The sequence below is a fragment of the Heloderma suspectum genome, chromosome 6 (genome assembly GCF_057233095.1).
Source record: "Heloderma suspectum isolate Gila_16-S chromosome 6, 16-S_ref, whole genome shotgun sequence".
NCBI lineage: Eukaryota > Metazoa > Chordata > Lepidosauria > Squamata > Helodermatidae > Heloderma > Heloderma suspectum.
Window position 1 is genome coordinate 108,351,667 of NC_139463.1, and position 26,137 is coordinate 108,377,803.

Consider the following 26,137-nt stretch of genomic DNA (forward strand, 5'->3'; position numbering starts at 1 on the left):
ACCATAGCTTCAAAAAAGCAGAAAGGGAAGGAAAGGAGTGTGGGAAGGAAGAAGGGTAGCTTTTTAAGGAGAAACAGTTGCTTGATGGGAAGATGGAAACCCATGGGCTTGAGGGATTAGAGAACAATTATCAGGGTTGAAAGAGGGGGAGCAGCCATTTCCCCCACATTCCTCTTTTGAGAACCCCCACATAGGGATGCCAGCTGCTGAACCAGAGACACAAGCTTATTTTTAACAGCCCCAGAAGAATGGGGGGGGGGCACACATGGGAGACAATATGGCTTGTCCTACATTGGTCTGTTCACACCCCTATTCCTGTCTCATCTACTCTGGAGTGAAAATAGCCTGCTACAGCAGGCCATCGAAAAGGGTGGGCACAAAACTACTTTGCTAGCCTGGAACTGAGGGGCACTCTCCCAGGGCAGGAGCTGGCAACTCTCTTGGCATCCTCTGCTGTTTCCCTACCAAGGAGGAAAAAATGCAAATTCAACCCCCTTGCTAGACAGGTGTGCATGTGCACACACAACCAGCCTTCCCTCCCCCTATTTTGCATATGCCAGAAACGAGATGTTTAGTTTTCTACAGCCATCTCTCTTTCACCGCCCCCGAACAGCCCTGTTAGAGGGGAAGTGTAAAGACAGCCCTCCCTCCTGCACTGCATCACACAGCCACGTACAGGGTGATGGGGCAGTGGTCACTTCCCAGGGCCGTGGAGCGGATCTTGCTGTCACAGATGCTGTCCAGCAGCCCTTGGGAGACCACAAAATAGTCGAGGCGCCAGCCCACGTTCTTGGTGCGGGCGTTCATCATGTAGGTCCAGAAGGTGTAGGCATAGGGCGTGTCAGGGTAGAGGTGTCGGAAGGTGTCGGTGAAGCCGGCTTCTAGCAGCTTGCCGAAGCCAGCCCGCTCCTCTGGGGTGAAGCCGGCGTTCTTCTTGTTCCCCTTGGGGTTCTTCAGGTCAATCTCTTGGTGTGCCACATTGAGATCCCCGCACAGGATGAGGGGCTTGCGGGCAGCAAGGCCTTGCAGGTAAGCACGTAAGGCCACGTCCCAGCGTTGGCGGTACTCCAGGCGCACCAGCCCCCGGCCAGCATTGGGTACGTAGGCCGTCACCAGGAAGTAGGAGGGGAACTCAGCCGTGATCACACGGCCTTCCTTGTCATGCTCCTCCTCGCCTGTAGGGGGCAGAAAACCAGCAGAATGGAATCCGCCATTGACTATACAGAAGGATGCGAGAAAGTCGTTTCAGTTCCATTTCTGTACAAATTTACCACCATTTGCAAAGTCCTCCGTATTCAGGACAAAAACAGTTGAGATTTTTTTTAAAAAAGAATGTGGGACAGATTGGAACTGACAGATTTGTCCATCCAGGCTCAAGGCTTTGAGTGCTAGTCTGGGATTAAATCCCATGTATTCAACAAGATGAGTGCTGATTTAGGGTTGCCACCTCTTGTTTTGTGACTGGCTCCTCATCTTTGATAGCTATATGGCAGGCAGGCAAAACATGGTCCTCTCCCTGCTGAGAATAGCTGTACCTACCGAATTTGGCCAGTCCAGATGGGTGAGAATTTACTTTCAGTTCATTTGTAATAAGAACATACCAAGATTTGCAAAGTTCTTCATAACTGAGAAAGAACTTGAGATTTAAAAATTTCAAATATGGGAGAAAGTGAAACTACAAAGTCATTCATCCCCAGTTAGTGTTACAACTCCGGATTGTCCCACCCACAGTACCCAGTTTGCACGTCACAGACAATAATCCAGGGACAGGGTTTCCCTGGATAGTTTGCTTCTGTTGCAGGCAGGCGGAACTCATCTGGTGGTGAGAACCAGCACACTCGCTCCCACTTCGTTCACATCAACCCATGGTTTAAACAAACCGTGGGTTATTTATTTATTTGACCTGTGCCCTGCCTTTCTACTGAAAATGCCACTCAGGGTGGCTTACAATCAGTAATAAAGTTTGGTAAAAACAAAGCTAAAACAAATACATTAAACACAAAAACACAATAGAGTAAAAAAAAAAAAAGCCTCCCACTTACACACCAAAGGCCCGCTTGAATAAAGCGGTCTTTGCCTGCTGCCAGAAGGGCAACAAAGAAGAGAGTGAACCTAGCCTCCCTCAGCAAGGAGATTCACAGCCAAGGAGCAGCCACCGGGAAGGCCCTCATCCACGTTGCCACCAAATGCGCCTCTGAAGGCAGCAGTCTTAAAAGGAGGGTGTCTCCCGAAGATCTCAAGACCTGGGCAGGCTCATATGGGAGAAAGCAGCCTTTCAGGTAGCCTGCTCCAGGGCCATGTAGGCTTTTGTAGGGTGGCTGTGATGTGCAGATCAGATCAATGGGATGAGGGGGGTGTTGTTTGCTGTGGGGTTTGGGAAGTCCTTACCGATACCATATGTGACATCAACAGGCTTGACCTTGGAGAGTAGCGCCACGCCACTGTAGCCTTCCTTGTCATCAGAGCAGGCCCAGTACTTATGGGGATATTCAGCCAGGTCCCGGATGTCTGCAGGCAGCTGTTTTTCCGCACACTTGGTTTCTTGTAGGCAGAGCACGTCCGGGTTCTCCTCAGACACCCACTGTGGGGAGAGAGGGCTTCTGGTGAGCTCCTCTGACTTCCAGCTTCTCACCAAACAGAAAAATAGGATATAGCCATTTACAATAGGGGAGCACAGACTGGCGCAGGTGAAAATTGGCCTGCCAACAGAATTAGTTACTTGCTAAAGGCATACAGTGTTACCTAGTGGTAAGTGACACTCTTATCACTAGGACCAGTCTAGGACCAGTGCAACCTGGGTTCAAATCCCCTCCCCCAGTTATGAAGCTCCTTGGATGACTTTGGGCCAGTTGCTTTCTCCCAGCCTCACCTACCTCACAGGGATGTTGTGAGGATGAAACGGAAGAAGAAGAAAACTTCATCTTCATTTGTTTACTGACTGCATTTATATACCAACCTTCTGCCAATACCCTCACGGCAGTTGACAATTTGAAAGTAAAGGCATGTAATTGAAAACATACAACACAAAAGGGGAGGAGGAGGGAAGAGGAAAATAAGCAAATTCCGGTCATTATTTTTATGTGCTACACAAGTCACTAAGCAGATAGTGGCTATAACCATCAGGCGGAATGGCCACTGGGGAAGAAGAAGAAGGGCCGTAGCTCAGTGACAGAGCACGTGCTTTGCATGTAGAAGGCCCCAGGTTCGATCCCCGGCATCTCCAGACAGGCAAAGACTCCTATCTTCAGGCCACGGAGAGCCACTGTCAGTCACTGTAGACAGACAATACCAAACTAAATACACCAGCGGTCTGCCCAGCATAAGGCAGATTCCCATGGCCCTATCTCCCTACTGAGAAGGGAAAAATGCAAAGTGGCTGGTGGACGCAATAATAAAGGAGGTACTGCTGGGTATCTGCCCCCCAGCCCCATCCTATCAACTCCCTGTAGGAGAGGCAAGATTAAAAAAAAAATTGAGGACACAAGAATAGCCATCTCATCCAGCATCCTGTTCACACAGCGGCCAACCAGATGCCCATGGGAAGCCCCCCGGCAGGACATGAGTGCAATCGCCCCCTTCTGCCTGTGTTCCCAAGCCACTGGCATACAGAGGCACACCGCCTCCGATACCGGACATAAAACATGGCCATCAAGACGAGTAGCCACTGACGGCTGTGTCCTCCACGGATTTGTCCGAGCCCCTTTAAAACCGTTTCACGCCAGGCACCGCCCTGGAGCCTTGACTGAGCTGGCGTTGGCTGTCCCCTTTCCGGCTGCCTGCAGCAGCAGAGGTGCAGCCTCTCCCATCCGTGACACTGGGTTGCTATACCACGGTCTTCTAATGGCTCTCGAGGGGCTGCATCAACCTGGAGATGAGGTGAACTCAGCAGGTATCCATAGCGAACTGCAACGGGAGAGCGCATGGCTGTGTAAGGCAGGAGAAGGAGCCTTCCCCAAGCGGGGCCCTCCAGATGTGTTGGACTACAACTATCATTCCCGGCCAGTGTGGGAATGATGGGAGTTGCAGTACAACACAGCTGCAAGGCACCAGAATGGGGAGGGGTGCAGTAGAAAATGAAGGAGGTGGGGTGCAAGCTGCGGCTGAGCACGGTGTAGGTCCCCCCAAGTTCTTCCTGGACCCATCCAGATGTGGCAGAGATTCTTTCTCCAAGGGAAGGCAAAAACATTCACAGATTTTTTGTTCAGAAGCGGGGGGGAAAGACCACTATCAGAGGGCCATGACTGTTAACAAAACTATGCACGGTGGCTTCCCCCCTCCCCTAATAACAGCAATAACTGTTATTATTATACTTACATTATAATCGTAATCATATTAAAATATTATATAATTATCATATAATAACAGGGCTCATCCAAAGAAACTGACAGGCGTTAAAATTCAGGACACACAGTCGGATGTGCGTCTTCGCACAGCACATAATGGATGTCTGGAATTCGCAGCCTCGAGATCCAGCAATGGCCTCCCCAGGCGGCTTTGAAAGGGAATGAAACAAATGCACTGTGGGGACAGGTCTGGTCATTTCATTTGCATTTATAGTCAGCCTACCCTCACGATGGCATCCCTTTTATCCTCAGAACAACCCTGTGCGGGAGATCAGGCTGAGAGATGGTGACTGGCCCAGAGGCACCCCCTGAGCTTCATGGAGAAGTGTGGGGTCAAACTTGTCTCTCCCAGGTCCTAGCCCAGGGGTACAAAAGCTCAGGCCTGGCAGCCAAATCCAGCCCACCAGGATTACTCAGAAGGCCACGCCCCCCTTCTCTGGCCCCACCCACCAACCCATTTGTGGTTTCCTAGCTTTCTGTAGTTCCCCCCCCCATCCTAAAAGGCAGAAATGCTTCTCCTAAGGCTTAGTTACTTGAGTAAGAGCTGTAAACGAAAATATCTGGGTATTTTTAGCCCTGCCCCCTTTTCCCCGCCCATCCCTGGAATGAGCCCCCCCCCCCCCCCGAGCTTCTCTGAAATGGAATTTGACCCTCACACTCTCCTGGTCCAACCCTATAACCACTACACCACACACAGCTCTGAAGTCTAAAGACAACCTCCATGTTCCAAGGCAGTGTATCTGTGAATATCAGTTGCAGAGGGGAGTAGGGAGGGCCACTGCATTCATGCCTTGCTTGGCCATTGTAGGAAACAAAGATGCTGGATTAAATGCATGCCCCCCCGCTTGATTCTAGCAGGGACCGTTACCTCCAGGCCCTTCTTCTTGAACCAGGCTCGGATCCCATCTACGTTCCAGGAAGTGACCTTCAATGTGTATTTCTTGCCACTGGGAGAGGTGAGTTTATCAGGGGGATCCTGGTACATGATTGGGCCATCGGCCTCCTTCTCAGCTTTTGCCCCGCCTTTTTTAGCCTTCTTGGGCTCGGGCTCTGGCAAAGAGAGACGGAGAGAAGATATAGAATGAGAATGAAACCCCTTTTCATCGGTCACAGAGAGCTAGGTTCCGTGCAGGGTTGTAATCAGGTTTCCTCTGGCGAGTAACAGTTGCCTGCTGGCAACCAGGAGGGGAGGTTTATAAGACCTGAACAATTCATTTCTTTGACTTAAAAGGGATCTGCTACTGCAAAGGCCAAAAAACTCTGACACTGGAGTTGCGGGGAGAGGTGATGAAGGGACGTTGTACAGTGAAGAGGAAAACTTGTCAGGTGAAAGGGAGACTGGAAGGCATGAAACATCTAAAGGATGCTGCGCCACAGTGCACAAGAGCTTGACACGGGGATGCCCGCTGCCCCAAGTCGATTCCACTGTGATTGCTAAGGTTGAGACACTCACCCGCTGCCTCCTTCTCTGCCGGAACGACTCCATCTTCCTTCTTCTTCCCTCGTTTTGGCATCTCAGGTCCCCAGCTGGGTCTTACCCTAAGCAGCTGGCAGCTTAGTCTCGCAGGCCACAGGCTCCTGAACTGCAGCGTCTCCTGGGGAGGAAGAACCGTTACCGCAAACGCCTCCACTTCCATCAAGACAGGCACCTTCCTGTGGCATCATCTCCCGTGAACCCCCCCTTGACCAACTACAACCCCGGCAGTGACCCTCTAAGACAGCTTCTGTACCCATGTTCCATTCAGCAACACACCTTCTTGTTCCATAAAAGCCAACTCCAGCCTTTCCCAACCTGGCTCCTTCCAGGTGTGCTGGGCTGCAATTCTGTGGCCATTGGCCATGTTAGCTAAGAATGATGGGAATTGCAAAACAACACCTCTGGAGGGCACCAGGCGGGGGAAGGTAGACCTACTGATTCCTAGCCAATTTTGTGACTCCCCCAAACGAAACAAGAGCCAGTATGGTGTAGTGGCAAGAGTGTTGGACTGGGAGCTGGGAGATCCAGGTTCTAGTCCCCACTCGGTCATGGAAGCTCACTGGGTGACTTTGGGCCAGTCACACACTCTCAGCCCAACCTACCTCACAGGGTTGTTGTTGTGAGGATAAAATGGAGAGGAGGAGGATCATGTAAGCCACCTTGGGTTCCTTGCAAGAGGAATAAAGGCGGGATATAAATGCAATAATAAATAAATAATAAATAAATAAATAAATAAACAACAGCTTCCTTAGCAGAATTCACCTTCCTGCACTATATAAACCTCCTGTTCTCGGACACTGGGCTAGATTAGGCTACTGGCCAAAGTACCCTGCCAGCATCTACTTGGGCAGATGGTGAGTTGCTAGGGGCTGAGGCAGAAACCTTTCCCAGCCCTGCCACCTAAGACTCTTGAACTGGATGAGCATTTGGCCCTTAAACATACAGCCTTTCTTGCAGAAAGTGACGACAATTCCCACAGAAGAAACAGCGCACAAGGTACAAGCACACAGGTTTCTGCCCAGAAGAACGAATGCACGGGGTACTAGCACATGTGAAAAGGATCTAAGGGAGCAATCCTATGCACGTTTAGACAAAATTGTCTGCCTCAGGCTCCCAAATGGCTTGAGGCAGTCCTACATCAGGGTTGATAAACAAGGAAATAAGAGGCAAGATATTCAATGGTAAAAGGGTTAAGGTTGCAATCCCATGCCTGTTTAGGCAGAAAAAAGTCCTACGACTCCCAGCATTCCCCAGCCAGCCATAGGTATGGCTGGCTAGGGAATGCTGGGAGTCGTAGGACTTTTTTCTGTCTAAACATCCATAGGATTGCAGCTCAAGGGTCCTCATTGATCATAAGCTGCATGTGAGCCAGTGCAGTGGCCAAAAAAAGGCTAATGCAATCTGAGGCTGCATGACCAGAACCATGGCATCCCGATCACAAGAAGTAATAAACCCAGTTTGGGCATTCTCTGATCCAGCAGGGCTCCCCTTATGTTCTTACGGCCTGAGCTTGTTGGATCAAAATGAAGCATGACTCATCTAAACTGCTCTGCATGTTGAAACTATATGGCGCCTTAATATTATTATCTAGTATGTGTACACCAGCTTTCCCCAACCTGGTGACTTCCAGATATGTTGGACTGCAACTCCCATCATCAATGTTGGCTGGGAATTATGGGATTTGTAGTCAAACACATCTGGAGGCTGTCACGGCTGTTTTTTACTGTGCGTTTACTATTTTTATTACCACATAGGTTTTTATTATGTGTTTGATTGTTGGATGCTCCCTTGGGAGGGCTCCTCTCCTGAAAGGTGGCCAAGAAATATTTTAAATAAATAAAAATAATGGGCTGGACTGGGACACATCCAGGGAGAGGTGACCAGGATGGTGAGGCATCTGGAAACCAAGTCCTATGAGGAAAGGTTGAAAGATCTGGGGATGGTTAGCCTGAACAAGAGAGAGACATGAAAGCTGCCTTCAAACACCTGAAGGGCCGCTGTCCCACATAAGGTGGGACAACTTTTCCCTGTTGCTCCAAAGGAGAGGGCCAGACCCAGTGGGTAAAAATTGCAGGGAGAGCAGATTTTTGCTAAACATCAGGAGAAACTGCCTAATGGTAAGTGCAACGGACTGCTTTGGAGGAAGGTGGTGGACCATCCTTCACTAGAGATATTTACGTGGAGGTTGGATAGTCATCTGTCAGGGATGCAAGACTCATGCACTGAGTGGAGTTGAAGTAAATGACTTCCAAGACCTCTTGCACCTCCAAAACCCCAAGAATCCAAATGCCTCAGGAGGCTTAATGTTGAAAGGCAGGATATAAAATCTTACTGTAACTGTTTTAGCTGTTTAAGGGTACAGTCCTATGCAAGTTTAGCCAGAAAAAAAGGCCTACAACTCCCAGCATGCCCCAGCCAGGTGGCTGGGGCATGGCCTTTTTTCTGTTTAAATTTGCGTAGGATTGCACCCTACACTTTTTAAAAAACGTGTATGTTAAAGATTTATATTGTTTATTATCTTGGATTTGGCTATTGGGTGGTATAGAAATTAAAATAATGTTAAAATAAATCTACCAGCCCCCTAAACATGCTATTCCCAGCCAGTCACCCCCCATAAATAGATCATTTGCAACTAACCCCCCTCCAGATAATAATCGACAGAGGTCACCCTCTTTTTCAGGCAGGGCTCCTCCGCTTTTAACAAGCGCAGCGGCGGCGGCCTGGCAGGAAATCCAGCAACTACCTTCCCTAGGAATCATGCCAAGGGGAGGAGCGGGGGGAGACCCCAGCCTGGGAAGCTTCTGCCCGCCGTGCGGTGCAAGGCACAGAGTCAATTTCTGGGGGGTGGGGAAAAAAAGGTGGCGGCTCTTTCAGCTGCAGCGGCGGGCCAAGGCTGCACCGGTGGAATGTCCACCTGCCGTGCCACTTTTAAAGGCGCCGGAGTCTTCCCCGCAAAGACGGGAGGCCAGGCGCGCCCTTCCTTTTTTGCTTAGGTAATGCAATTAATAATAGCAGCAAAGAAGTCATTCTCGTAGTGAGCCATCGCTGCTGCTGCTGCTGCTGCTGCTCTTACCGCGCCGGGATCCCGAGAGCCCCCCGAGACAATGAAGGAGGCAGCAGGGCTCGCTCGCGCACCAGCAGAATGGGGAGACGCACGCGGCGTGGATCTGTGCCACGTGATAAGGGCGGAGGGTGGAGCCCCGCATTAAAGCCGGAGGGGGGCAACGCGGAGACTTACGGAGGAAGCGCCGCGCGTGTCCAGCAGTGAAAGGGTTAAAAAAAGAAGGAAGGGGGGGGGGAAGCAAGCCCGGGAGCCCTGCACCGTCACGTGGAGAGGGAGTGGGCGGAGTTTGATGCCTGATGACGCGCAGGGACTCTCTCCCCAAAGGGGATCCGCAGGCTTCAAGGAAACGTTTGATGCGTCAACACTTCCGGTTCCCAATCAAACAGCGAGGAGCGGGCTAATCCATAGAAAAAGGGCAGCAGGATGCCCTGGGGGGAGGGGGGCTCTGCTTTCTTTCTCTCTCTTTTGCATTCATGGAGAGAGAGAAATGGTTTTTAAAGGTGCAAGTTTATGGCTTCCTATGCAAGTTGAGACAGAAAAAAAAGGCCCACAACCCCCATGCTGGGAGTTGCGGGCGTGTCTTTTGTCTGAACTTGCGCAGGATTGCTCCCTAAATGTCTCTTTTGGGCCTCCCCCGGGGTTAGGAGCCTCCCCCGCACATGGCGGCGGTCGAATGCTAATCGGAAGTGGTGGCTGTGTGTAGCGCCGCTCTTTTTCTATCTCTAGAGCGCCCCCTTCCCCCCTCCTATCGAGAAGCGGGGGGGGGGGAGCGGGAGTCGGCGCAGCGCGCCTCTTCCTCCGCTGTGGGTTTCCTTCTTCCAAATTCTTATTTCTCTCCTTTCCTATCGTTATCATCATCGCCGCCGCGGGCAGGTGAGCGGAAGTTTCCCAAAGCAGCAAAGCTGGTGGAGGCGGATCTTGAAAAGCAGCCGAGAGATGCTCTCCAGATGTTTTGGACTACAGCTCCCATAAGCCCCAGCCTGAATGCCCAGTGGTCAGGGATGATGGAAGCCGAAGTCAAAAGCATCTGGAGGGTGTCCAGCTGGGGAAGGCCACCCTAGACAATCCTCCCCCCCCGCCCCCCGCAGAATAGGAGGCGGCCACCCCAGTGTAATCGGTATCCCGGCTGCGGCACTTCTCTGTGTATTGTGCAGCGCCTTGCACGCTGCACTCAGCAAATGGGTCGTGTCCAGTGTTAGTCCTACCTTGGCTAAACCCACTGAATTGAATGGGTCTCAAGTCCCTTTCATTTCAATGGGACTAAAGTAGGACTAACGCTGGATGCCACCCAACGTTGCATAGTGATAGTAGAAGCCAGGGATCCACGCACGCACTGGATCCCTCCAGTGCGACGTCCCTCCTCGCCCACGCATGGGATCGGTCCTGCCTTTCAGCTGCTCCTTCTGCGATGGCTGCAACACCCACTTGTTTTTCTCCTGAATAGGACCCAGATGTCTTGGCTTCCTAGGTTAAAGCCTGGATGGAAAAAGAGAAGAAAAATATTGCAGGACAGACTAACGTAAACTTGCTGCTCTGTAGCCACCCTGTTCTGCACGGCCATCGGTGTGGCAAAATAAGTAGATTTAATCCCCTATCTGTCAACTTAATGACTGTTATTAGGGGTAAGTGGTGATGGGTTGGTTCTGATCCATGTAAATGCAGAACTAGGGGATGGCGGTAGTTCTAGATTTATTATAGCGGAGCATAGCAACTTGATCTTGATCTTCATAGGGTAGAAGGTGGCATTCTGTCTCTGCAAGGGAATCAAACCTCTTTCCCTCTCTCTGGTGTTCTAGGAGGCAATGCCCGTGGTGATAGGCTTCGAGGGCAGCGCCAACAAGATTGGCATAGGGATCGTGCGGGATGGAGAGGTGCTGAGCAACCCCCGGCGAACATATGTCACCCCTCCGGGGCAGGGTAACTATCCTGTGCATCGCTTTTATACGTCTGATTTAAGTACACAGGGAAATGTGTACTCCATGCTAAAATGATGTAACGTTCCATGTTCAGACCAAATTCCGTGCTAAGAGAAGCTGGACGTGCAGCACCTCGTGCAAATTGAGCATCTCTGCGTGATTTCCTTTCCCTTTTTTTTTTTCTTTTTTTACATAATTTATTCTGGTTTTCCTAGTTGTGGGATGGAACAAGTTGTTATTCAGGGCAATGAAACCCCAGCCTCCATTCCCTCAAAATCCTCTCTCCTTCAAAGATTTCAGCAGGTGTTGCTCATACGCTTTTAAGCGTTGCTTCCCAATCAGAAGGTCTAGAAACTTTGCACTTTTTTCAAAAATGGAAGCTCTGATTTGCAGGAAGCTGAGTTCTGTGCCCATTAATATCTTCATGCAGACATGAAGACAGACAGGCCAGAGTGTATTCCTCCTACCCTTCCAGTTTCTCCAGGCTTTTGCCCACAGCATGTCTTCCATGTCTCCAGAGGTATACCTCACAAGCATAGAACTTGCAAGTTGGCACTCTGTCACCCTTCCTCTTTGGCAAACGTGGCCCCAAATGATTGAATCGCGGAAGAGAATTCTGCGTAAAAATTCATTAAAAATCAAGCAGATCTTTCCAACTTGCACAGTGTATACTGATCGTGGATTGTGAATTTACATAATTTATTAAGGCTGTGGAATTGAGCTTCTATTGGTTCAGAACTTAGGCCACTGGGGTATGTCTGTGTGTGTGTGTGTGTGTGAGAGAGAGAGAGGGAGAGAGAGAGAGAGAGAGAGAGAGAGAGATGTATATCTTGAGGACATGCAGCTCTGCTTAAGAGATCTGCCTTTAGCATTTACCTTTTCTAAGGCAGTATCCAACAGTGACATTCTGCAAACTCAAATAGTGCTAGTGGAGCGGAATCTTTCTGTTGCTTGCGCAAATGTAACTTTAGTTGGATTCTTCTCTTGGCCTTAGTCCAGGACCTAGTTTCCACTAGCGCAACATGATTTGCACTAATGGGATGACCCAGTTGGATACCGCCCCCATTTTCCATGTCTCTCTGCTCTTTTGTCCCATTCTAGGTTTCCTACCAAGTGACACGGCACGTCACCACCGCTCTTGTGTCCTTGCTGTCCTGCAGGAGGCACTGCGCGAGGCTGGACTGAAGCCACAGGAAATTGATGCTGTGGCATTTACTAAAGGTGAGTCCTTTGGGTGCCCTCTTAAAGAGAAGGAACAGTGCTTGGTGTGAAGCCACCATTTCAGATTCTTTAAGGAGATGTACAGGCTGGTGGACACACACACACCCCCGCCCAGTTCTTTTAAGAGCAAGAACGCTTTATTTATTTGGCTATAAGCCCTCACAAAAACTAATATCAGTACAAAATAAAATCCAAGGTCAATACATAAGAACCCTGATCAGATAAGCAGAATCAACATGTGCCCAGTCAGTCAATAAAATAATTGTTTTCATATGCTGGAAAGAAATTTTAGCATACACGTTCTTGTTGCAAGGCAAAATAAAGCCAACTTTTCCGTTATATCTAGTTTAGATGAAAGATTGGTAAGAAGGGAGAAGATTACAAGAGAAAAAGTATCCTCGATCTCTAATTAATCCTAGAACTTGAAATCATCCAGTAACATTAATTGGCAGCAGATACTGGACAAAAGAAGAACTGTACCTTTTCAGACAATGTATAATGAATTGATGGAGTTTGCTACAGTTAGCTTAGAGATGGATTTTAAAAGGGATGAGATGGATTCACACGTCCACCAGTGGCTATTTGTTTCAATAACCTTGAATGGAGCCTCCGAAATCCAGGGGACACGTACCTCTGAATAGCAAGTGGAGAGTGACCGTTATCTTCGTGCCCTGCTGTCTTCCAAGTGTCGAAAGGGCTGTCAGGCTTGCAGAAGATGGAGCAGGCTGGCTCTCTGTTGTGCCAGAGGGGCTAGAGCCAACGGGCAGAAAATTGCAGGGACACAGATTTTGGCTAAACATTAGGAAAAACTTCGAAAACAGGGGTCCCCAACCTTTTTGGATTGCTGGGGCACATTTGGGAATTTGAGATACTGCTGTGGGCACCAGCACAAAATGCCTAATCAGCGTATCACCGCTTTGGCGTCTACCTTTCACGTCTATGGACTTTAGGCTGCATCTTATTCAGCAAAAACGTTTGCTTCATGTCTGTTGGATACTGCAACTTCTCTTTAATAAGGGTTTCTCTAATTCAGCTAATTGCTGGCAATGCAGTACAGGTAATGCTTCTTTTAAACGTATGTGTTGGCAATGTCCAGTAGTTGCTTCTTCTTGCCGGGAGGTTATTATACAGAAACATTTTGTACTGGAACAGCCTTTAATATTCACTGATGTGCGCACACTCTTAAATTATTTGCCTGCTTCATGGGAATCAACAAGTGGTCAGCGTAAATGGATACTTTGCACCCTTTTGACAGCCGAAAGACTGATATTACAACATTGGAAGGATAAACACTCACTTCCCATAATGCAATGGATTGAGGACCTTACAATGCTTTCGAAAGGGTGGCACGTAGACGTCACCTTCAAATGGATACTGATGTGGATATTTGGTCCACTTTTGTTGCAGCCCATGTATAATTGTTTGAAAGCTGTATGCATTTCATACAAACCCATGTATGTATATTTTTTAAAAATTGGAATTAAAAAAAAGAAATTTGCAGGTGCCACTGGAGGCAGCACGTTGAGAACCCATTTGCAGGTGCCATTGGAGGTAGCAATGGTGCCACGTTGGGGCCCCCTGTTCTAAATGGTAAGAGATGTTCGACAACGAAATAAACTGCCCTGGAGGGGGTGATCTTCCCTTTGCTGGAAGTATTTAAGCAGAGGCTGGATGGCTATCTGTCAAGGATGCTGTAATTTAGTGGTATGGTATGCAGCCCCCAAGAGCTTCTCCGAAATAGAATTCAGCTGAAAGAAGTTCAACCTCCCTGCTATGCAAAATTCATAGCAGATCCTGAATTTTGCAAGGGGGAGGACTACATGACCACCAAGATATGTTCTCATTCTGCGCTTGTGAACTTTCCACTGGCTGACCACTGTTGTAAACAGACTCCAGGACTAGGGATGTCCATTGCTGGGAAATCCGGTTCTTTTTTGGCTTGATGGAGCTGCACAGCATGTATGACTTGGTTTGTGACTGTGAGCCGAGCTGCGGATTGTTCCCCGAACTCTGGGAATTGTTTAGTGCATTTGGTGGGGGAGGTTCTGCAATTTGCGCAAATTCCAGGTGGATTTGTGCAAATTCAGCCGTAATTTGTGCAAATTCGGCTGTAATTTGCACAACTTGTGCAGGAATTTGTGCAAATTGTAAAACCTTTGAAAATGTGTAAAATTCCTGGGAATTCTGAAAACTGGAGACACAGCAAGGAAATGGTTACAGTCTCCAAGTTAGAATTACTTGTTCTCCTGCTTAAGCATCTTTTTCCCCCCCACCTCATTCAGGTCCAGGCATGGGTGCCCCACTGGTGACCGTGGCTATTGTAGCCCGGACAGTGGCTCAGTTGTGGAGGAAGCCTCTGCTGGGTGTGAATCACTGTGTGGGGCACATTGAGATGGGGCGGCTAGTGACCGGTGCCCAGAACCCAACGGTGTTGTACGTCAGTGGTGGAAACACTCAGGTGGGTAAAAAGACGATGCTCCATCCCATAGCCTTTCTCCTGCTTAGAGTCACTGGCGTTCCGGCCCTCTTCGTTGTTCCTGCAGAACAGCATATCTTAAAAAATCTTGTTCTGTGGTGGTTGCTGCCGAGCCCCCTTTAATCCTTTTTGTGGTGAAGGATCTTTCTGGCCATTTCACAGTTCTCCCCCTGGAGTCCCATTATGTTTTGGACACTGCAGCATAACAATTATTTTGGGCAGATGTTTTAAAAGTTTAAATTTTCCAAACCACTTCCATGGTTGCTCAAAGTTAGCATAAGACCTCCTTCTCTGACTGCTTCTAATATTCCTAGTTAATTTATTTCAAACTGCAAAATCCCATAGCTTAATATACCACTCTCTAATTCCTGGGATTTGATTAGTTTTCCAATGCTTTGCATCTCCTACCCTAGCAGAAACAATCATGTGATAAAGGAGTATTTCCATAGCATTACCTACCAGTCCTTTAACGTTTGTTAATTAAAAAAAACAACAACTTAGGGTCAAGCGGTAACTTTCCTCCCCGAAATTTATTTACTGTTTCTAATGCTCATTGCTGATATCTCTTTGTCTGTCTACACTGACACCAATCACGGTAAAAATCCCCCCTCTCTTTATTACATTTCCAGCACATCTCGGAATACCCCTGGTGGATCTTTGCAGTCTTCACTGGACACATATACCACTGCGCCCATAATTTACACAGTAAAAATACAGCATCACAATTTTTAAAGAGGACCTCTTGTATCTCATTCTTTGCCACACAGCTCCACTTGCACGGTACCACCACGTAGGCTTCTGTGTCTCACCATGTAAAAGGACTGCTTATCTTCATATGGATCCGTCTGTGTCATCAGAGGCTCACCTCTGGGTGCCCTTCCGAAACAAGGAAGGTGATGACTATGGCCTTCTCAGTCATGGTGCCCATGGCCGGAATACTCTCCTCAGGGAGGTTTGCCTGATGTCTTTTCAGCAGCTGGTATACACCTTTTTTCCCCCCACTGGACTTTTTTTTAAAATTTGTATCCCCTGATGATTGAATTTTTGCTGCTATTTTTAATCTGCTGTTTTTAGATTTGATGGCACTCTGGGATTTTGGTTGCTTATCTGCTTTGTACACCACCCTTTTCCCCATTCCAGGAGGTTGAAATGCCTCTCCTAAGGCCTAGTTACTGGCGGCAAGGGCTTTAAGCTACAATATGCTGGTATTTATGCTATCTTCGCCCTATGCGTTTTGCCTTTGGCCTCGCCCAGCACGGGAATACGGCCCCTGAGAGCTTCTCTGAAATGGAATTCGGCCCTGAGCTGAAAGAGGTTCAGTACCCCTGCTCTAGAATGTTCCCCTCTGTTCCCAGAACCCTTTGCAATATGCAGGGATTCCCTGGTGGCCGGCACACAGCAGCTTGGCGGAGCTTCTCCAAAATTCATTCCTCGCACTGAAAGAGGCTCAACAACCCTGGTCTTGCGGGTCAGTCCCTGCTTAGGAGGCCACAAAATTCAGCTTGGCCTACTAGCTAGCCATTATTTGTAGTCACCACTGCCTCCCTCCCCCTTTCCCCAGGTCCTGTGGTTTGCACCGACAGAGGAGGGACGCTTTCTCTCTGTCCCCACACTGGGTTTTTTTTTGCCAAAGCTGTGTGCAGCGCCTCACTGCAGACACCTTCCACAGAAGCCTGGTGTGAAGGAGAAAACAAAATTCACCTAAATTCACAGAGAACTCGGGGGAGGGAACAATCTTCTCTACTAGGCGCATGAGACGGAGGTGGGAGCACTTGCCAGAAGGGAGAGGAGCGCTTGCCACTGGAGAGTAGTTGGGTGGATTTATGGAGCCTTGGTCCTTGCTTCCTTACATGAAGGCCTTAGCTTGAGGTTAGTGGTTGTTAGGCAACCAGGGTGGTTTTAAGGGCCTGTGCTATGGCCAGCTACAGCTGCGTGCATAGAGGTGATGGTATACCGAACCTCAGCTGTTTGTGGGGCAGGCTGCTATGGGGTGGCAATGAGTGGAATTCCTTCCTCAGTCTGTTTTTAAAAAAACCCCAACTGGCCCTATGGTACAGAACATAAGCAGCACGAGTGTTTTAATGTTGCCTGTCTTCTCCCCCGCTCCCCCAGGTCATTGCATACTCTGAGCGCCGATATCGTATATTTGGGGAAACCATTGACATTGCTGTGGGGAACTGCCTGGACCGTTTTGCCCGGGTGCTGAAGGTGAGCAGCTGAGAAGAGACGAGGGCTGCCATTCTTCTTCCTTGCGAGGAAGCCCCCTTTGAACTCAGCAGGGATTCCCTCTGAGTAACCATGCATAGGTTTGGGATGGACTGTTGCAGTGCTTGTGAGTTTAGTTTTAGGAGTGCCATCTTCCAGTCAGATCAAGGCTCCGAACCGCAGACTGCTGAAATTGGTTCACCAGGAGCCTGCTTTCTCTGTGATTGCCTTCCTAGGGAATTGATCGCATGGTTGTAGGAGTAGGATGAATATCCTATGCTAACAGCGAATTCATTCTCGGAGTGTGGCTCTTTATGTAGCCAAGATGGTACCATTTATGCACAAGGCGAAGGTATCACAGGCTTGGGGGAACTCTCTCTCTCTCTCACTCACACACACACACACACACACACACACACACACAGTGAAGGAGAAGCTGTTGACTGCCTCTCCTGTTTTTATTTCTTGGTAGTTCTCTCTCCTTGACAGCTAACTTTCCTTAGGAGTTGAGAAGGGGAGGAGAACATTAGCCACCGAGGAAAGAGATAACAGAAGGGGAAAGGCAGTATCTTTTCCATGTGACCTCTGTCTCCTCCATCTTTTTCTTCCTTTTTCAGTAGATAGATTCTCACTTAGTGGGACTACCCTCATGAGATGAGTGTTGTATGTAGCCAGGATCTGAAAAACATCCCAAATGGTTGATTTCGTTGCTTTTGTGATGAGAGGAAGGGTGCTGATGTCTATGGAGGCCATATGGAATTCTGATAGCTCTGTTACATTTCTTGGCTTAGATTTCAAACGATCCCAGCCCGGGCTACAACATTGAACAAATGGCCAAGAAGTGAGTAATGACAAAAACACAAATTTTGCATAATTGGTGCTTGATTTGCAATAGCTACTTTACTTGCATTGGGCTGCTTGGTTCTTCCTCCCTGCCCCAGTTTGGGGCAAAATGCTCAATATGTTGGGCAAAGTGGCAAATGCCCAAAAGTACCGCCCACCCCGCTGCCCATCGGACTCCCTGCCTGAGCTGACGGAGGTGGTCTCGGACTTGGTGTTGAGGACCCCCAGGATGATGGTTCTGGGGGATCTCAACTTCCATGCCGAGGCCGCTGTATCCGGGGCGGCTCAGGACTTCATGGCCGCCATGACAACCATGGGGCTGTCCCAACATGTCATCGGCCCAACGCATATAAAAGGACACACGCTTGATCTGGTTTTCTCGACTGGGCAGGAGGATGGTGATCTGAAAGTGGAGGAATTAACATCTGTCCCTTTGTCATGGTCAGATCACTTCCTGCTGAGGTTTAGACTTCTGGCGGCCTTTCCCCTCTGCAAGGGTGGGGGACCTATTAAAATGGTCCGCCCCCGGAGATTAATGGATTCCGATGGATTCCAGAGGGCTCTGGGGGATTTTCCTGCTGGTATGGCTGGTGCTCCTGTCGAAGCCCAGGTCGCTCTGTGGAATGCAGAGATGACTCGGGCGGTTGACACGATCGCACCCAAGCGCCCTCTCCCTCTGAGCAGAGCCCGGCCAGCTCCTTGGTATACACCTGAGCTGAGGGCAATGAAGCAAGAGGGGAGACGGCTAGAATGCAGGTGGAGGAAAACTTGTGCTGAGTCTGACCGAACACAGGTAAGAGCCCACTATCGAGCCTACTCTGTGGCGGTGAGGGTGGCAAAGAGACAGTTCTTTTCCACCAGCATTGCATCTTCTCAGTGTCGCCCGGTGGAGCTTTTCCGAGTGGTTCGCGGCCTGTTACATTCTGGGCCAGGGAGAGAGACGGTGGAACCCTCGGTAGCACGCTGTGACGAGTTTGCGCGGCACTTTGAGGATAAAGTCGCTCAGATTCGTCATGAATTGGACACCACGATTAATGCAGTTCCATTGGTAGAGGCATTCAGAGCACCGTCTGGTCCAGTTTTATTGGATGAGTTTCAGTTACTGAGGCCTGAGGATGCGGACAAGGTGCTTGGCCAAGTCCGATCGACCACTTTTGTGCTTGACCCTTGCCCTTCATGGCTTATTAAATCAAACAAGGAGGGGTTGTCCGGCTGGGTCCAGGAGGTTGTAAATTCCTCCTTGAGAGAGGGAGTGGTGCCTGCCGCTTTAAAAGAGGCAGTAATTAGACCACTCCTGAAAAAGCCTAACCTGGACCCAGAGGATGTTAACAATTATAGGCCAGTGGCCAACATCCCCTTCCTGGGCAAGGTGCTTGAGCGGGTGGTTGCAGGACAGCTCCAGGCACTCTTGAATGAAACGGATTATCTAGATCCATTTCAATCGGGCTTCAGGCCTGGTTTTGGAACGGAAACTGCCTTGGTCGCCCTGTGGGATGACCTCTGCCGGGAGAGGGACAGGGGGAGTGCGACCCTGTTGATTCTCCTGGACCTCTCAGCGGCTTTCGATACCATCGACCATGGTATCCTTCTGGATAGGTTGTCTGGGTTGGGAGTTGGAGGCACTGCACTACAGTGGTTCCGCTCCTACTTGGATGGCCGATTCCAGAAGGTGGTGCTGGGGGATTATTGCTCTGTGCCATGGCAATTGTGCCATGGGGTTCCACAGGGCTCTATTCTATCCCCCATGCTGTTTAACATCTACATGAAACCGCTGGGGGAGGTTATCCGGAGGTGTGGGCTGAGGTGCCATCAATATGCGGATGACACCCAGCTCTACCTCTCGTTCTCATCAAAACCAGGTGAGGCAGTGGCTGTTCTGAACCAGTGCCTGGGCACGGTAATGGACTGGATGAGGGCCAATAAACTGAAACTCAATCCAGACAAGACGGAGGTACTGTTAGTGGGTGGTTCGTCTGCCCGGCTAGGTGATATTCAACCTGTTCTGGAGGGGGTTGCACTCCCCCTAAAGGATCAGGTTCGTAGTTTGGGGGTGCTCTTGGATCCAGAACTGTCACTTGAGGCACAGGTGAACTCAGTGGCACGGAGCACTTTTTATCAGCTTAGGCTGGTATACCAACTACGCCCTTATCTGGACAGAGATAGCCTAGCTACAGTTATCCATGCTCTGATAACTTCTCGTCTGGATTACTGCAATGCGTTATACATGGGGCTGCCTTTGAAAACGGTCCGGAAACTTCAGCTGGTCCAAACTAGGGCAGCAAGATTGTTAACAGGGACTGGCCTGCGAGCTCATATTACGCCAGTACTTTTCCAGCTGCACTGGCTGCCGGTCCATTTCTGGGCCCGATTCAAAGTGCTGGTGTTAACATTCAAAGCCCTTAACGGCTTGGGGCCAGGTTACCTGAAGGATCGCCTCCTCCCATATGTGCCTGCCCGGACCTTAAGATCATCATCAGCGGCCCTTCTCCGTGAGCCCCTGCCAAAGGAAGTGAGGCGGGTGGCTACTAGGAGGAGGGCTTTTTCTGTTGTGGCACCCCGGCTCTGGAATGAGCTCCCTAGTGAGGTTCGCCTGGCGCCTACATTGTACTCCTTTCGGCGCCAGGTGAAGACCTTTTTATTTTCCCAGGCATTTTAGCTTTCTAAATTTTTATCTTTGCTGTTTTAAATCTGTATTTTAAACTCCTGTACTGCTGCTAGGTTTTATTGTGGTTGTATTGTTATATTGTGGTTTTAATGTTCTATATATTTTAAATTGTTTTATTGTGTGTTGTTTGGTTTTAGTTTTTGTGAACCGCCCAGAGAGCTTTGGCTATTGGGCGGTATAGAAATGAAATTAAATAAATAAATAAATAAGTTGCAGAGAGGAAAAGGACAAGGAATTGCTAATAAATACAGAAGGAAAAGTATCCCATCTGGGGCACAATTGCCATCCTACCCAAGTCTCAATCAGTAAAAGCCCAGCCTCATAGGTTCCTTCTGGGTTCTGAGCTTTCTGCAAATACCTCCTCCATATTTTCAACTTTTGTACATAATACATATTTCACTAAATGAAGCTGCGATTATAAAGGGCAAGCCCACTGAGGCAGTGATCTCTCCTCCTGTACTTTGTAAAGCTCCATGCATATAGATGTTGCTAGATAAGTAAATAATAACATGAAGATTAGTTCATGTGGTCATTTCTAACAGGGAAAACCCTTTTATTCTCCCACTGTGAAGCTTTCTCGAGATCAGTGTTCACATTGTGAAGAAGGTTCATTTTATTTTGCTGCACTGTTCCTGTTTTTATTGATTATATATCTATGCTGCCCAATAGCCAAAGCTCTCTGGGCAGTTCACAAAATATAACTTTAAATACCCATGCAAAATAAACACAGAATGTAAAAACCTCAAAGTTTAAAACGGAATAAAACTGAAGTAAAACTCAGCAGCAATGCTAGATCTAAAAAGTACTAACTGTTTTCAAAAACCTGAATGACTGAAAAGCCTGGGAAAGGCCATAACGTAGGAGCCAGGCAAGCCTCTCTGGAGAGCGTGTTTCACAAATGGGGTGCCACCACTGAAAAGGCCCTCTCTTATATAGCCATCTGCCTCACCTCATTTGGCCAGGGTACCTGGAAAAGTGTCTCTGAAGATAGTCTTAAGGTCTGGGCAGGTCTATATGGGAGGAGATTATGCTTCAGGTAACCTGCCCCCAAGTGCTTTAGGGTTTTAAAGGTTAATGCCAGCAATTTGAATTCAGCCCGGAAATGGACTGGAAGCCAGTGCAGATCATGAAACACCGGCATAATATGATCATATAGGCCAGTCCCCGTTACCAATCTCACCTGTCCTAGTTTGGACCAGCTGAAGTTTCCGGACCATTGTCAAAGGCAGCCCCACAGCAGTAATCCAAACGAGAAGTGTATAATTATAACTAGTCTCTCTCCAGATACAGTCATACAATCAAGCTGTTATTCCAGGGTGATCAAATTCTGCAATACAGCCCTGGTGTGGGAGAGGGGGGATTAAATGCCATCTCCTTCCTTCACAGAGGCCAAAAGCTGGTTGAGCTTCCCTATACAGTGAAAGGCATGGACGTGTCTTTCTCCGGGATCTTATCCCATATAGAGGTATGATCAAATCCTATTCTCTTCTGTGCCCCCAGAGGTTGCCACCTTTATTCTCTCCCCCCCGCAATTTGTCCTTAACTGCTGCAGCACAACAGGCAGAAATTCAACAGGGGGAACTTTTTTCCCCTCAACTGTTCCAAGGCAGGAAGTTTCACCTGGCTGAACTTTTCCCTGCTATAAATGCTATTTGGAGGATGTTATTGCAGTCATGTGCTGCTTGTGGGCTTCCCAGAGGCGTCTGGTTGGCCACTGTGGGAACAGAATGCTGGACTAGATTGGTCTTTGGTCTGATCCAGCAGGGCTCTTCTTCTGTTCGAAGACGCACATTAGCCTTGCCGGGAAAGAAAGAAAAAAGTTGGCAAACGTATTCACTTTCCTTCTCTCCTGTTGCAGGAAGTGGCACACAGAATGCTAGCCGCAAAGGACTGTACCCCAGAGGACCTCTGCTTCTCCCTACAGGTAAGGAACCAACCGGGCCAAGGTCCGCAACGGGGCTGGCCTGCCCGAACCAGTTTCCCAGTGTTCGTGCTGTTTTCCCCCCATTCTACAAAAGGTTGAAATGCCTCTCCTGAGGCTCAGGTACTGGCCGCCAGAGCTATAAGCTAACATATTGTGGTGTTGTCGGCATTTTGGCCCCACCCTATTTTGCCGTCAGCTCCGCCCACCACTGGAATGCGGCCCCCAAGAGCTTCTCCAAAATGGTATCAGGCCCTTTGTCTGAAAGGGGTTTAGTGCCCCTGCCTTAGGCTGTCAGCCACAGTCAAGAAATTGCTGATAGGTCTCCTTTCCTGTTAGCGGCACTGTGAGGTTGCCTAGCAACTACAAAAGGTCTCCATCCCCGTATACCTTTTATGTATAGACACAGGATAGAACCTGTGGGTGGGTGTGGCAGTGGGCACTGATCTCTAGCTAAAAAAATGGGGCTACAAGTGAGAATCAAAAAGATACCTTGTAATAGTTGGTTTGATTTTTTTTATTTTCCCTCCAGGAGACTGTCTTTGCTATGCTAGTGGAGATCACAGAACGGGCCATGGCACATACTGGCTCCCACGAGGCACTGATTGTGGGCGGCGTTGGCTGTAAGTGCACCAGTCAGGGAAGAAGGATGGAAGCCTCTGCCGTTTTAGTCTTCCATCTCTGCTGCCCACCACACTCTTCCACAAACAAGTTTTCAAAAGAATTTGAGCTATACAACAGCTCCAGCTACACCCCGCGCTTCCTTTTCATTGCTCACAGCACATTCTCAGAACTGCTTTCCATCCTCCCCCGAGTGACACCGCTCCAATTCCTTCCCATCCCCACTTCCTGCTGTTCCCTTCAAAATCTTATTTTCTCATCTACATCCCATCCAACCCCAAATACTTCCAGAACATTTGTTTTTCAGTTCTGTATTCCCCTCTTTTCAATTCAGAGACTTCCCTCTGTATATCTCAACCCACATCCCACGCCTTCAGAGCAATTGTACGTGGGGAACGGGCGGGTTGGGGTCATTCTCCAGAAGACAGAACGTTTGTGGATGTGATGTTAAAGGGGGAGGCTGAGTTTGCTAGGGAGAGCCAAGCTGTGGGTGGGAGAGTTATGATCTTTCCCGAAACCAGATTGACCCCCCCCACCCCCAACTTACAATCTTTCCCAGTTGCGGGGTGAGCTGGTGAGTGGATGCAGAACGTACAAAGATGTATTTGCGTATCTGGAATGTCTCTTTGCTTTCACCTAATGTGTTTTGAACTAGATGATCTGCTAGCGTGTATTCACTGTACACCACCCCTCCAGGTAATGAGCGGCTGCAGGAAATGATGGAGATCATGTGCAAGGAGAGAGGAGCAAAACTCTTTGCTACAGATGAGAGGTAAGATTCCATCCACCCATTTTGCCTTCCTCCCAAGACCGTCTCAGACTTAAGACTTTCATGGATCTTCAAGAGAAGGGTATTGTATAGTTGCCTTCAAATTCACAAATATGTTAATGCAGTTTCCAGTAAGAGAACTGTGTTGACAGCAAACACAATTAAGTCTTATGGCATCTGAAAGCCTAACACTCATTGTGGTAGAATCTTCCGTGGACTTGAGCCCATCATCAGATGCATGAAGTGTAGGTTGAGTAAGTTTGATTCTATTTATCTGGGCCTTGACTGAGACAAGGGTTTGCTGTAGGTGTTAAATAAGCATAGCAAGCTAGGAAGATTGTGTTTGTGCCAGTTAATGCTGTTGTGCATGTTATTTCAACGTAAAGCTTCAGTGCAGTGTCACAGGCTGTACTTATTGCATTGCATGGCTTTTGGGCCTTACTGTTTATTATCTTATAGAGAGAGAATAGAACTCAAAATAAAAGGAAAGTACCCAAGAGTCCCCTGCTCCAGCAACACCTCCTCACCACTTTGCTAACCATTGTTCATCGCTACCTTTTTGCACCCAGGTTCTGTATTGACAATGGGGCCATGATTGCGCAAGCCGGCTGGGAGATGTTCCAATCAGGGCAAGTCACCGCGCTTGAGGATTCTTGGATTACACAGAGGTGATTATGTCATGTTTTCCAGGCAAAGCAGGGATTGCAGCAGATCAAATGCAGGGGTGAGGGAGCAGGGAGCTTGTTCTTTGATGTGTAAACCAAAAGCAGACTGGGGAAGCGGGGGTGGGGGGTGGTATTTGATATGTATGTGTTGGGGTCACATCTTGCATTTGCAGCACTATAGCCTTCCCTTGTGGTTAGTGAATTTATTAAGGCTGTCACCTCACTAAAACAAGCTTAATTATGAGTTTTAGTTGATTGATCAAATATGCTCATGAGTTAAAACTACAGTCTTGAAGGGGGAAAAAAATCATACTTTCTTTGTTTTTAGATGATGCACGTATATTGTAGAAGGCCCTACCTCGGGAGAGGCATTGGCCGCATCTGCACGTGGTAATTTGGCAGAATTGCTGGCTTAGCCTGGCTTACATGCTGCTCAACGTAGCTTGTTCACTCCTCCCATTGTGCAAGCGGGTAAAACAAACAAGGAGCAGAAAGCTTCACATGACGTCCAAACCCAAGCTCCTGGTTTGTCGCCCCCAAACAAGCCAGGATTCATAAGCCAACGCTTACACGGCTTACGAATCCTGGCTTGTTCGGGAGCAGCAGCAGAAGAGCCCGGGTTCAGACATCACACAAAGCTTTCCTGTTCCTGGCTTGTTCTACCTGCTCACGCAGAATGGGGGATGAACAAACTGCGTGTACCATTACACTGCCCATTTACAATAAATCAGGCTTAGCCAGCAGTTCTGCTTGAATCAGTATGCGCTAATGTAGCCAAGAGAGAGAGAAAGGGGGAAATGTCTCTGAAGATAGTGCTTGCCATCTTCAAGTTTTTAATCAGTATTTATATCACTATTATATTAAAATATTGTTTTAAAGAAATCTGTTGCTTTATTCAGGGCACCTTTTATAGTTGATTGATCTAACCCAGCCTTCCTCAACCTGGTGCTCTCCAGGAGGGTTGGACCACAGCTCCAGTGGTGTGTTTAGGGCCCTGCAGACCAGGGAAGGCCCAGATGACCAGCCAAAGAGCAGCAGGTGTTGAGGGCATTGGGACAGCAGAAGCAAACTCCATTTCATTCCCATAGTCATGATGGTGCTATGATTTCAGTGAGCTGAAAATGCAAAAGTGCACATGCCCAGAGCTTTGTTTTTATATCGGGGTTGGCAAACGTTTTAACGTATTAGCAGTGTAGAAACAGTTGTAACGCATGGAAAGGGGGCGGGGGAGAAAAGTTAGTTGCATGCTCCACAACTGAAGCAATACACCTCTAAAGCTCCCCACCCCCTGTAAGTCCAGGGTCTAAAATCCAGGGTTTAAAATTACCTAGCTGAGCCACCACAACTCCCATCATTCTCAGCCAACATAGCCAATCCTACTGATGTTGACTCAGAAGCAAGCCCCATTGCACCAAACGGAGCTTACTCTCGGACATGGGTATAGGATTACATCTTTAAAGTGCAATCCTATGCACGTTTAGACAGGAAAGAGTCCTACAACTGCCAGCATGCCCCAGCCAGGATTGCACCCTTAGTGCATGTTTTTCCCCCTCTGCAGGTATCGTACAGATGAAGTAGAGGTGACGTGGCGTGATTAACCCCTTCTCTCTGCATGGAAGCTACCATATCTTGGAGGAAACCAAGACAGAAGTTGGAGGGGGGGGGGGTATCATGGTCTCTAGAATCCCAGTGAAAAACTAATTCCACCTGGAATAAAGTGCATTATTTTTGTAGAAGGGCTGTAGTGTTTCTGTCCTAGGCTAACGAAGCCATTGGCCTCGAATCAACCTTCTCTTTCTTCAGGAAGACAAATGTGTGATTTGCAGGTTAGCTCCCTTCAGCAACACAGGAAGGCCAACAAAACAAAAAATAACAAAAAAATAAGCGTGTAGGTAGAGAGGGAACGGGCTGTTTGTTCAACATTAGGAAATTCACTGGATCTCCATTTTCC

The 26,137-nt window shown here is 48.5% G+C and overlaps 2 protein-coding genes across 6 annotated transcripts; one reads left to right on the plus strand and one right to left on the minus strand.

The window, feature by feature from the left end:
- Positions 1-74: 74 nt before the first annotated feature.
- Positions 75-9,465, minus strand: APEX1 (apurinic/apyrimidinic endodeoxyribonuclease 1). Of its 4 annotated transcripts, none has more exons than XM_084806108.1 (6): positions 9,059-9,091; positions 6,423-6,488; positions 5,797-5,938; positions 5,212-5,393; positions 2,389-2,581; positions 75-1,175 (listed from the first exon to the last, which is right to left on the minus strand). In XM_084806108.1, exons 2-6 carry the CDS (start codon positions 6,468-6,470, stop codon positions 661-663), a joined length of 1,080 nt encoding a protein of 359 aa, XP_084662234.1. In that variant the 5' UTR covers positions 6,471-6,488; positions 9,059-9,091; the 3' UTR covers positions 75-660. The 4 variants fall into 4 exon arrangements, with proteins under 4 accessions (XP_084662234.1, XP_084662232.1, XP_084662236.1 ...); XM_084806106.1 differs by lacking the exon at positions 9,059-9,091 and adding an exon at positions 8,894-8,988; XM_084806110.1 differs by lacking the exon at positions 6,423-6,488 and having other exon boundaries at positions 9,059-9,465.
- Positions 9,466-9,631: 166 nt separating this feature from the next.
- On the plus strand, positions 9,632-25,924 carry OSGEP (O-sialoglycoprotein endopeptidase). Of its 2 annotated transcripts, none has more exons than XM_084806111.1 (12): positions 9,632-9,757; positions 10,681-10,801; positions 11,902-12,021; positions 14,304-14,479; positions 16,610-16,705; positions 17,494-17,543; positions 21,597-21,675; positions 22,069-22,134; positions 22,664-22,754; positions 23,449-23,524; positions 24,091-24,189; positions 25,745-25,924. In XM_084806111.1, the coding sequence occupies exons 2-12, from the start codon at positions 10,687-10,689 to the stop codon at positions 25,782-25,784; spliced, it is 1,008 nt and encodes a 335-aa protein (XP_084662237.1). In that variant the 5' UTR covers positions 9,632-9,757; positions 10,681-10,686; the 3' UTR covers positions 25,785-25,924. The 2 variants fall into 2 exon arrangements, with proteins under 2 accessions (XP_084662237.1, XP_084662238.1); XM_084806112.1 differs by lacking the exon at positions 9,632-9,757 and adding an exon at positions 10,430-10,506.
- Positions 25,925-26,137: the final 213 nt, after the last annotated feature.